Raw genomic sequence first — 12,807 nt, forward strand, 5'->3', positions numbered from 1 at the left:
TGCCAACATCTGAGATATTAAAAATATCTGCTAAAAAGGCCAGTGTTACTCACATTTGTTATATCATTTCAAATAACAAATGTGTAAAAATAGATTACATTTCCTATAGAAGGTAAACATTGCAGGTTATTAGGATGAATAAAAATGTTTTACTTGCCAATTTTGACACCTGTTTTGACATTCACTTGGCACTCAAAGGGTTAAATATAGAATCTTCACATTAAGGACACTTCTGAATCTGTAGTATTGTAGCATTACACTTGCTTGAAGAAACATACATACCGCATCGTCCTACTATGTCCTCAACACCCACTTTGAAACTGCAGTCTTTTTTGTATGTGAGGCATGGGGTTGGTACCTTGCAGTTTGACACACAACCTTGGGCATGTGCTTGTGTGTGGCCTAGAGCAATATGTGCTGCACCTGTAAAGCTATTATGCTAGACTTGGGTCTGTATGTGGTATGAAAGAGGCATGCTAGAGCGTTATGTTTGGCAGGCATGGGACTGCCTTATGTAAGGCAGAAAGCTTTGAGTCATAAAGGAAATTTTCTATCAGGGAATTTTGTATCGTACCTAGTCTGTCTGTTACCCAGTTTGTTTTATCTGTTTACAATTGTAAAGCACAATGGAATCTTCTGCGCTATATAAGAAACTGTAAATAAATAATGAATGTATGTGGCGGGCATTGGCATTTAGTGAGCATATCATAGGGCTGTTAACAATGTGCATGTGTCTTTGCTGGGCATATATGCTAGGTAAGGCATGGGGCTGTACATATTGCAGAAAGGGCTGTTTTGTGAATGTGAGATGCAGGATACAGCTGTTTTGTAGAATGTGACATGCTGTTATGCTTTTTGTGATAATTTCTCAAGGTTGGCCTCACAGCAATCAATTCCAAGTGGTGCATCCCCCCCCCCCCCAAATCAATCTTCAGGTGTCAACCTGTCTTCTAAAACGCACATGCCTGATAATAACGAAGACACTTAAATGCTTCATTGATTGTATCCTTATATTGAAAGCATTACCAGAAAAAGCGATGAACATTTTTTTTCACCAATTCCAAAATTGCTGCAGAAGGCCTCATTGTCACACAGCTACCTGCTAATATCCACATTAGGAAAAGTGCAATCAGGAGCCGCACTATTGGAAGGTCTTTCTGCTCTGCACTCTGGGATCCTGCTATAATGTATCGCCATGTTAATTAAATGTATATTCTAGATTGGCAGTGCCGCGTTAAGTGTACATTGTCCTCTTCAGACTATTAACTATCTGAATCGGATCAATGAAAAGCCCTGTACTAAATTACAGCTGTAGATTTTGCTGATTGAATGCCTCTGCTGTCCCTCTGGTTTTATCAGTTGCTACATATTTGCTGATGTGATAGAGGCCACATTCAAGGGAGCTGGAATGTAAATGCACTAGTGAGCGCCTGTTGACAGTCCTGGGCACTTCATTCACGCAGCACTCTCATTGGTGTTTGACAAGCTGGGAAGACGGGCAGCAGGATACTACCTCTGCTACCAATTTTGTCTATGCTGCACTCTTTCCAGTCCCCCACCCCCCTTTCTGTTTGTGCTCTTCCCTCTCTACTACTACATAGGAAGGATCAACCTGTTGCTTGGTGAGAGCAGAGCCTCTGGAATGCCTTTTTGTAAAGGGCAGCCCCACTCAGTCAGTGTTTCCCTAGCTATCTGCTTCTTTCTGTCAATGTATGGAGCTAAGGCGTGCAGCTGTATTGCCCCTACAAAGCACTAAATAAGCTGGTCTCCTCTGCTGCGACTTGCGAGTTGTCATTTTGGAAATCAAAGGATTCTTTCTCTTTTTGGAAAACCTCTCTGCATACAATATTTTATATGAAATCTGGAAGTATGAGGATAAAAGAGATCTCCTTGAGGCAAGACCCGGACCTTAGAAAGGAATTGGCTTTGTTGGCTCGCGGATGTGATTTTGTTTTGCCTTCGAGATTTAAGAAAAGACTTAAAGCTTTCCAGCAGATTCAGGTTGGCTATCTATTTGGGGAGCATTGTGTGTACCTTTTTCTGTTTTTTGCATCCTACATGATTGAAACTGCAATGATATTTTTTACAGACTGTGTACACATTTTGTTTTATTTGTTTGGTTTTATATATGTCAATTATTATAGATAAAACCAGTAGTATGTTAGTCATTTGGCTTTTAAAAAACATTGTCCTAGTTGCTTGTAAGTGAAGCAAAGCAGATTTTTGGTTTAAATCATTTTGACATTTTTAAAATAACAGTCTCTGATAAGATATAATGTCAGCTCTGCAGTGCACATCGGTGCAATTGCACATGGGGCTCTGGCACACAGAACTTTTACGGGTTTTCTTCCTTGCCATGAAATCTTATCTTTAAAGGCATTGATCTGTTGTGTTTAGTAGATTCTGTCGATTTATTATTATTTTTTTTTTGTATTAAGTGAATAAAATTTAGCCTGGCAAGTAAGGTTGTTCAAAATTGTTTATGTAGTTGTGAAGCAATCAACATTTTAGCACTATTTCATTTAAATCCATTAACCACTTCCTGTAAGCATTTCTACATATTAAATGTGAAACTGTATGGGTATATTTTGGTTTCACCTGCAGTAATGTGTCCTCCTTTTAGTGTTTATAGAGAGGACTACTTTTGTGTTTTAGCAGTTGCAACCTAAATGCTGGCTGGCTAGCTAGCTTAGGCCCTGAAGGACTTCTGTTTAAATGACGGAGCTTGCCCAAGTGCAAGGTTTGATTAAAAAAGAGAATAAACTGTGTTCGGAGTCTCCCTGTTGCACATTGTCCTATGCACTTAATCACATCCATAAAAATCCATTGTATTGTAAAGGTGCATACACACAGGGTAATATGATCGCTGGCAATATATTGCTAACAATATATTGCTCAGCAATCATATTGCTCAGTGTCCCGTTTTTATCTGCGACCAGAGATGGTCGCAGATGAAAATTACACTGCCGGGAGAAGAGGCAGTGGAAGTGGCTGGTCAGAGGAGCATGCTCCTCCGACCAGCAACCATTCAGCGGCTGAAAAGGTGAGCGCACACCTGGCGATTTTATCGCTGGTGCACACGCCAATCGCTGGCAATATGGTCGCTCAGCTATAATGGCCCAGTGTGTACGCACCATAACTGTTTTGAACATTCTATACTGTAGTTGCAATTCCCGTGAAGCAGAAAAAATGGTAAGCCTGTGTATAGATTATTTACTTTTTTTATTCTGTTTGCAGTGTTTTATTTAAAAGGTGTGTTATCAGTCTAATGACTGCCAGACTTTAGTGCTCATGTACCATGTTGTTAGATGGCAAATCATGTTTGTTTGAGTTTTCTTTTTTGTAATTCATTCACTAGATCAGGGATGGGGATCCTTCGGCCCTTCAGCTGTTGAACTACACATCCCAGGATGCCCTGCAACATTCGTCACATTACCTCATAGCAAAACTGTAACAATGCATGCTGGGGTGTGTAGTTCCACAACAGCTGGAGGGCCAAAGGTTCCCCATCCCTGCACTAGATGGTTATTTGTATTTGTTATTTATTTATTTGGTTATTTGTATTAATGTACATAAAGAAAAGTGAATCTTTTGGTCCTAAAGCATTGCTCTTTGATTACAGTAAAGTAAGCCCCACACTGAAATCAGGGCAGGACCCCTGCCTTACAGGGAGGTCTGTAGCCTGACACTGAAGGGACAGAAACCAGAAATGAAGAAGTGATGTGTTCGAAGACATATGTAACTTAAATGTATTCCTAAATGTGACCTGCAATCATTCGCCCTGGTTTTGTGTGTGTGTGTGTATTTTTCTAAGGTTGTTGGGGTGGGTTTTTTTTTTTGTTGGGGGGGGGGGGGGGGGGGGGGGGGGATGGTTAGAGTATGAACAAGTGGTTGTATGTGGCTTTAAAATCTATACAAACTATTTCAATATTAATCCATGTATTTTATCGAAATTCAACCTTAAGTGCATAATTCTGCCTCTGCATCCATTCTTGGTAAGGAGAGAATTAAATATTAAACATTAATAGTATTTTATTTATGATCTTTTTATTAGATTTGTATTGTTACAATACAAATGTACAGTGATTCCCCCATGTCACCTTCCACTTTACCTATGTTCTCCACTAGTCACGTGTTGGTGTTTGTTATATCTTGTCAGCATATTCTCACACCTGTAAAATAAAGGCAATATGTAAGCTCCCTGTGTTAACCAAGAAAGTGCCTGGCTTTAATATGTAAGACTTCTGAAATATGAGGATGGTTAGGTCAAAATAAGAAAATCTGAAATACTGTAGTGTCTCTTCCAACAATGGCTAGGACAATAACAAGGCCTACTTTCTGCTGGACGGCAGGCACAGCCTGTCAGTCTTGATCAGGTCAGCATATAGCAGTCACCAGCACTCACATGAAATTGATGATTCTTAATGATGATTCTGTATAAATTAATCCTTATATAACTTTTGCAATGCCACCTACACCTGTTTCCTAATTAAAAAAAACTTTTCTTAATCCTTTTAAGCATTATATTGTACAATGCCTTAGTTACGAGATGGTACAATATATAACCTACAGATTATCCAAGCTTCTGACCCAATGTAGTCCTGTATGGTCGCAAGAATGTGCCTAAAGGCCCATACACACTAGTAGACTTTCATTTCAAAAGACTTTGCCAAAATCTTTGATAGATATATCTTTCACCAAAGTAGTGCATACACACTAGACTATTTTCCTCAAAGAGCGAGAGATTTTCAGGAGGCGAAAGACTTTGCTGAAAATCTTTCATATACAAGGCTATTTACATAATGGGCTGGGTTTGAATTCCAAGGGTGGGAGCAGGGTCCATTTTAATCAGTGCATTCCTGTTCTTGGTGCCTGATTCAGAACTGATTGCTGGCAAAATCCCGCCCGTGTGCACGGCAAACATTTTATTTGTAGCTGTGCACAAAGGGAGAAAATTATTCACACCATCATGTCCATTACACATTATACCACATACTAGAACGCCCATTAAACAATATGCCAAACACCATTGGGTGATGGGCAGTGGGTGAGAGTGATGGATAGCGGGTGACAGCAGTGTAAGGGTGGTGGATGAGGGTGACGGGCAGTGGGTGATAGTGACAGATAGTGGGTGACAGCAGCATGAGGGTGATGGGCAGTGGGTGATAGCGATGGATAGTGAGTGATAGCGATGGATAGTGGGTGACGGCAGCATAAGGGCGACATCGGTGTGAGGGTGACGAGCAGTGAGTGATAGTAATGGATAGTGGGTGACAGCAGCATGAGGGTGGTGAATGAGGGTGACGGGCAGTGGGTGACAGCAGCGTGAGGGTGATGGGCAGTGGGTGATGGTGACGGATTGTGGGTGACGGCAGCATAAGGGTGGCCGGTGATGGTGACTGATAGTGTACTGGCTGGGGGGGCACATGCCATCCTGCCACCCGACACAGTCCGCTACTGGAACTTGGGCCCCTAGGATTATGGGGCCCTAGGGCAACTGCCCATCAAGCCCTTGCATTAAGATGTCCCTGAATATATACATTGCTGGCCTGTGCCAGCAATGTATATATTACTTGCTAATACGTAATCATTGGTGCCCTGTGGTCTGTGCCAGCAATGTATATATTACTGGCTTATTAATAACATTGGTGCCCAGTGGTGCCAGTAATATATACATTGCTGGCATGTGCCAGCAATGTATATATTACTGGCTTATTAATAACATTGGTGCCCAGTGGTGCCAGTAATATATACATTGCTGACCTGTGCCAGCAATGTATATATTACTGGCTTATTAATAACTTTGGTGGCCAGTGGTGGCAGAAATATATACATTGCTGGCATGTGCCAGCAATGTATATATCACTGCCTTTAACATTGGTGGTCAGCGGAGGAGCAGGGAGGATGCGGCCAGTGGGCTGGAGGCGGGGCGTTCGGCTGGGGGGGCGGGGCGCTCTGACGTGCTGCTGCCTGTGTAGCCTGGAGGAGGGGGAGAGTAGACTGCGCTGCGTGCATATCTGCAGCCTGTGACCGGACAGCGTGGGAGCGAGGAGGGGTGAGTATAAGCAGGGGGAGGGAGCGGGCGGTCAGCTGGGCTGAAAGTCTGTGATCTTTCAGCCCGGCTGCCGTACACATTTAGCGATGATGGCTAAAAAACCAGCCATCATCGCTAGATGTGCTGGTAAAACCAGCAGACTTCCCACCTCGCTAGCGATGATGCGGGAGCGCGCATCATCGCTAGTCGGGGATCTCTGGGCCATACACACTAGGCGATTTTCAGCTGAAAATCGTCAAGTGTGTATGGGCCTTAATACTGTAACTGGACATATTGATATAGAGTCAGAATGACCACAATTGACATGTACAGTGTTTTTCTGAAAAGCCCCAGTGATTTCATTTGAGATCCCGCTGCATAGCCATCTGATGATCAGTTTCGGAGTTACTTAAGTTGGACATGGATCTTTCTGATTAGAACTCGGTCTGCTTTTCAGGGTGAAGGGGCATACACACGGATACATTTTTGTGCTTTTATAAGCAATCTAGTCACAGATCTCTCCGTATGTATGCCCCGAGTGATTACGAAGCGCGGTCCCGTGGTCCCGAAGTGAGTGCATGCAGTCAAAATCTAGTCAAATTGCTTAGCAAATGACTGCAAATCTCTGCATACAGAACGAGAGATACTTATCGCAGTCTCTCATTCTGAACCACTACCCTGCCTTTCTCATTCATCCGGCAGGGGACACTGGCGACCTACAGTGGGTAATTAGAGCTGGCTTGCTGGGAGCTGGCACACTATAACTTTAAGAAGCTGGCTCCTCCCCTCTAATACCCCACAATCCCCAGTTAGAAAAATTGTGCCGAGGGAGCTGGACACGCAGGGGCCTTGCTCCTGCTCTATTTTTCCTTAGGCTTTCTTACTGCTTATTTCTGCTCCTAATCTTTGTTTAAAGAAACTTGGAGCTGGGCGCCGCTGGTTCTTATTAGCGTGTCTGTCAGGGCCTCCTTCAAAGGCACCTGCCCAGACCTACGGTGTGCCTGCGGTCCCCCGCCAAAGGGACTGTCCTACACCCCAGCCTGCCTGTGTCACCGGGGATCCGGTGAGTACTTTATCCCTCCAAGCGCGGCGTTCTGAGCGGGTGCCACGAGCGTGCTCCTGTACACTTGCGCTGCACAGCTCCCACCTCCCGCCGGGTGCTCAGCTGTTCAGACACCCGGCGCTGGTCAGCAGCGGGCGGCTAGTGTTCAGGGCTCTGTGTGTGTGCGCGCCAGCGCTCACGTGGCTAGCGCCATTGTAAAGTTAAATGCCACTAGGGGGGAGAGGGTGGCAAGTTGTTTGTAAATGTATATACTTGTAATATACGCATATTGTATGGATATGAGAGTTATGCTGTCACTGCCTTCCTTTTAGGAGTGGACAGCAGTATATGTGGAGACTGCATTGTTAACCCCTTCAAGTCTTCCAGCAAGTAGCAGAGGACTTTGTTTCACTTATATACAGTGTTAAGGGGAAGGGGGATTTATTTGAGGGGTTTAGGCTTAGTCTTCCCTCTGGTGCCCTGCAGTCTCCAGTACCCATCACTTCTTTTGTTGTGTGAGTGGGTTTGGGTGGCTACCCCTGGCTGTTTGTTGTACTTTATTATACGGTGTGCCTTGCAATGACTGGCAAGTCAACTTCCACCAAAGCCTCTCAAAAGGCTTTTGTTTGTACGTTGTGCGGTGCTAAATTTTCACAGACGTCGCCTGAGGGTAAGGCCACTTCTTGTGATGCCTGCCTCGCGGCGTCCCAGGTGCCGTCCAACCCTTTGGCGGTTACCCCGCCGTGGGCAGATTTATTGGTAGGAGCCATGTCTCAGCTGTCCTCTGAACTGGCGGAAACCCGCTCAGCTCAGCCAGCATGGGTCTCTACCCTATCTAGGTCCATGGACACCTTGGTCAATACCATGGCGTCCCCAGTGGCCCAGCCAGTGCGTCATAAGCGCACCTTGGCCCAGTTGTATGATTCAGATGATGATGATGATCCTGCAGATCCGGATGAGGATCTGGATCAGGGTATGGACTTGGGTGATGATGTTCCCCCATTGGAGGCGGAGCATCAGGCATCCCCGGTAGGGGTGGAAGCCCTCGTAGCTGTTAAACAGGTCCTTAATTTTCCAGATGAACCGGAGACGGTTTCTCAGGAGCTTGACCTGTTTGCCGTACCGACTAAGCCACCCGTGGTGTTCCCGTTTCCTAAGCAGGAACAATTGATGGCGGCTTGGCAGAGTCCTGATAAGAGATTTCAGGTCCCTAAACGGTTCCTTTCGGTCTACCCGTTTCAACCATCTGCATTAACAAAATGGGTAACTCCGCCTCCGATGGACGCTTCGGTTTCAAGACTGTCCAAGAAGACTACGCTTCCAGTTCCGGGGGCTTCCACGTTAAAGGATCCTTCTGACAGGAAGCTTGAGAACACCCTCAAGGCTATTTATGTGGCTGCGGGGACCCAATTGCATCCGGCAGTGGTTTCAGCTTGGGTGAACAAGGCCATCTCCAAATGGTCTGCTCAGCTTATTCAGGGTTTGGATGACGGCAGTCCTCGTCAGGATCTTCGCTTATTAGCGGAGCACATTCATGAATCGGCTGAATTTTTAGCTGATACCTCTAAGGATATCACTATGCTTGCTACACGCATTTCGGCCAACTCCATTGCTGCACGTCGGTCGCTGTGGCTACGCTCCTGGCAAGCAGATGTGGAATCCAAAAAGGCTGTGGAGGCCCATCCGTTTACCGGGGACATGTTATTTGGTCCAGAGCTGGACAAATGGATTGCCCAGGCCACTGGTGGTAAGTCGGCTTTCTTGCCGTCAGCGCCCCCTCCAGCCAGACGTCAATACACGGGTCCTTCATTCCAGTCCTTTCGTGGCCGTGGTAGAGGTTCGGCCTTCTCCTTTCGAGGGGGCAGAGGCAGAGCAAGAGGTCAGGCCGCCGCAAGACCCCAGCAGCCTAAGCCTCAGGATAAACCAGCAGCATGACTATCCACGCTGTATCCAAATTGTAGTGAGCCCTCCTGGAGAGCTGCCGGGGGAGCTCAAGGGGAATTGGGTCCCACTTGTCCTTAGGACAGTACTATAAAAAGGAAAAATGACTAGGGGGGGTCCAAAACAGGGTATTTGTCCTTACAGTAGGTTGACAGCGTCTATGTCAAAAGGTTGACCACTAATGTTGACACTGCAAAAAAGGTTGACATGCATTAGGATGACACATTATATGTTAACATGGGGAAAAGTCGACATGAGTCACGTTTTTTGGTGTCTGTCAACATAGTGGAGTAATAAGACAAGAGACAGAAAGTGGAAGTCTTCTTGAGGGGACAATGTAATAGCAGATCATATTAATTATTTCTGCTCAATATTTACTGCTGAAAGAGAGGGGAAGGGGCCACAGTTAAGTTGCAAGTATAGTCCAAAAACTGAGGGAGAAACAAATACATTTACAGAGGAGAAATTCCTAACAGAACTCTCAAAACTGAAAGTGTATAAATCAATAGGGCCAGATGGGATACATCCAAGGATACTAAAAGAGCTTAAAGGGGAGCTGGTAAAACCATTAACAGAATTATTCAAACAGTCACTAACTACTGCAGTAATCCCAGAGGACTGGAAAACAGCAAATGTAGTCCCACTGCAAAAAGTGGAAGCAAGGAAGAGGTAAGTAACTATTGACCAGTGAACCTTACATCAGTAGTAGGGAAATTGATGGAAACGCTTAAAACAAAGAGTTGTAGAATATCTTAAAACCAGCAACTTACAGGATCCAAAACAGCATGGGTTTACTGGGGGAAGATCATGTCAAACAAATCTTATTGACTTTTTTGACTGAGTGATAGATCAAGGTAGATCTAGCTTATCTAGACTTTAGTAAGGCTTTTGAGACTGTTAAATAAACTTGAAAGCTTGGGATTGGATTCTAAGATGGTTGAGTGGATAAGATCTTGGTTGCAGGACCGAACAGAGAGTTGTAGTAAATGGAGTACAGTCAAAGGAGGGAAAGGTTTCAAGTGGAGCACCCCAGGGATCTGTACTTGGACCAGTGCTTTTTGATATCTTTATTGGTGATTTTGCAAATGGAATTGAGGGTAAAATGTGCCTTTTTGCAGATGACACAAAGGTATGCAACAGGGTAGACACACCAGGAGGGGTAAAACAAATGATTGATGATCTAAGTAGATTAGAGGAATGGTCAAGGGCATGGCAACTACAGTTTAATGCCAACAAATGCAAAATCATGCAAATGGGTCTCAAAAATCCAAAGACTAAATATAGTATAAATGGCACTATAATGGAAACTGAGGAAGAGAGGGATCTAGGTGTCACTATTTCAGGGGACTTAAAAGCAGGTAGGCAATGTAAGAAAGCAATGAAGAAGGCAAGTCAGATGTTTGGTTGCATATGGAGAGGTATCAGCAGTAGAAAGAAAGAAGTAATAATGCCACTGTATAGGTCATTGGTACGACCTCATCTAGAGTACTGTGGATATAAATACATTAGAGACTGTACAAAGCAGGGCAACTAAAATGGTGCATGGTCTACATCACAAAACGTTCCAGGAAAGACTAAAAGATCTAAATATGTATTTTAGAGCAGAGAACGGTAAGGGGGGACATGATAGAAACTTTCAAATATATCAAGGTTTTTAACAAGGCAGTACGGATGGTATAATGGTTAGCATTACTGCCTCACATCAATGAGTTCATGGCTTTGATTCCCACCATGGCCCTAACTGTGCAGAGTTTGTATATTCTCCCTTTGCTTGTGTGGGTTTACTCCGAGTACTCTTGTTCCTCCCACAATCCAAAAATAACAGGCTAAGTTTGAAAAATGTCAGATGGCAGCTGATTGGCTGTTTTTTTGGGCTGTTTTTTTTATCACTCTCCATTTGATCACTTTTTGAAGCTTAGTGCATCTGGCTCTAAGGCTGTATTTGAAACAGGAATTGAATAGTAGCAGTTTTGTCAGACTGCAGGAGATACTAGGTACTGAGCGCTGTGTACTTAAGCAGGCCAGGGCTGGATTAAGTTCTGCGGGGGCCCTGAACTACAAACTTGTGGGGGCCCCTATCAAAAAAATGAGAGAGAGAGAGAGAGAGAGTATTGATTGTAAGCTCCACTGGGGCAGGGACTGATGTGAATGTTCAACTGTTCACTGTAAAGCGCTGCGGAATATGTGTGCGCTATATAAGAAACTATAAATAAATAACAAGGTACAGGTGGGAGACCTTCTTCACAGGAAGAAGAGCAACAGAACACGAGGACATGCACTGAAACTAGTGGGAGGAAGATTCATGCCAAGTGGTTCTTATCTGCTGACAAATTCTATGTATCTAGTTTGACATGCACAAGTCTAGGTGTCCTGTGTTCGCTCGCTATGTTTCTACCTCCTATGCCAGGGATGGGGAACCTTCCAGCGGTTGTTGAACTACACATCCCAGCATGCCCTGCTATTTGGTCACGCTAAAACTGTTGCAGGGCATGCCGGGTAGTGTAGTTCGACAAAAGCTGGAAGGCCGAAGGTTCCCTGTCCCTGCTCTATGCCCACTGGGATGTAAAAGTATGAACAAGTCAGTTTAAAAAAAAATATATATATATATATATAATTTTTTTTTAAATCATACTCATGTCGACCTTTATTCGTGTTTAATTTTTTCTTGTGTAAACCTCTTGACTATATTGACCTAATGCAGGTCTACCTTTTTGATGTGTCGACCTTTTGACCTAGCGATCTAATGATCGCATCCTGCTGAAACATACCCTAGCTGCTCCTCTGCTTACATATGAGCAGGGTTCGCAAAAACACACTATAGTGCGTATTTTACTTAAAACGGTCATCGGGGACTCCGTTTTTGAAACTGAAGGGGTCCCCGAGGACGCTCTGTGCTGCACCTGTGAGTCAATCACTGCAGCGGCCAACGGGACCCAATCATTGTGCACCCACATTTGCCATGCTGGGGAGAAGGGGAGAGGAGGCTTTATTCCGTTAGGATCCAGAAAAGGTCAGATAGGACCCCAATTTTTTAGAAGTGAAGGGACCCACTTTGTGGGGGGGGTTTGCAAACACTGATGAGACTATCGTTCCATAGTAAGATATTTCTGCTAGGGCACAGATGTGTGATGCATTTTCATTGGCTAATGAATGTTAGCACACTCTGCACCTATAATATTATGCTTATCCCTCATGAGTCCTGCAGTGGCCGGCAGTGCTGACAAATCACTGGAAAAATGGTATGGTAGCCATTTTCCCAGTAATTTATGCATGCATTAGAGCTGACCTGGGAACAAGGTCTGGATGTTCCAAGAAACCTGTGCATGAGCAGTAGACTCTGGCATGGACCTGTACATGGACCCTGTCCTCTTCTTTAAAACTCCCCTACATTATATGTTCCATATTGATATTTGTTGTACTTCTATATGTGAAGATATGCGTTGTTCATATATATAGCAGATTTGTGGTATAAAATAACATATCTAAAAGGATGTTTGTAAATTACTTAAACTAGCAATAATGTAATGCACGGTTGCAATACACTGCCCCATTTGTTTTCATATACTATGATGCTGCAATCTAGTAAGTGGCAACTGTTGAGTGTTTGGATACTGTAAACTTTGGTGATCACAAACCATGGCATCTGTTCAATTCTCAGCACTGTGATTAGCGCAGAGAAGGCGCTCCAGGATCTATTCTAATGTGCACAGTGCTTAGTCGAAGAATGCCGGAACTCTTGGGTGCTTAGTCATAAGCACTGATTTTTCCAACTTAAGTGCCTACCGTGATG

The 12,807-nt window shown here is 44.2% G+C and overlaps 1 protein-coding gene across 2 annotated transcripts in view; it reads left to right on the forward strand.

Annotated features, from left to right (window-relative positions):
• Positions 1-12,807, forward strand: part of LOC146057469 (serine/threonine-protein phosphatase 2A regulatory subunit B'' subunit beta-like) — a 76,088-nt gene that overhangs the window by 30,358 nt on the left and 32,923 nt on the right. Inside the window, exon 1 of one of the 2 annotated variants that reach the window (XM_083168734.1) lies at positions 1,398-2,001. The exons of the other annotated variant lie outside the window; for it this stretch is intronic. Within the exon in view, the coding sequence (XP_083024860.1) occupies positions 1,855-2,001 (147 nt within the window). The 5' untranslated portion in view covers positions 1,398-1,854. Of the gene's footprint in view, positions 1-1,397; positions 2,002-12,807 lie in introns of those variants that run through there. 2 annotated transcript variants of the gene reach the window in all.

Source organism: Crinia signifera, chromosome 2, assembly GCF_055691185.1.
Source record: "Crinia signifera chromosome 2, ASM5569118v1, whole genome shotgun sequence".
Taxonomy (NCBI): Eukaryota; Metazoa; Chordata; class Amphibia; order Anura; family Myobatrachidae; genus Crinia; species Crinia signifera.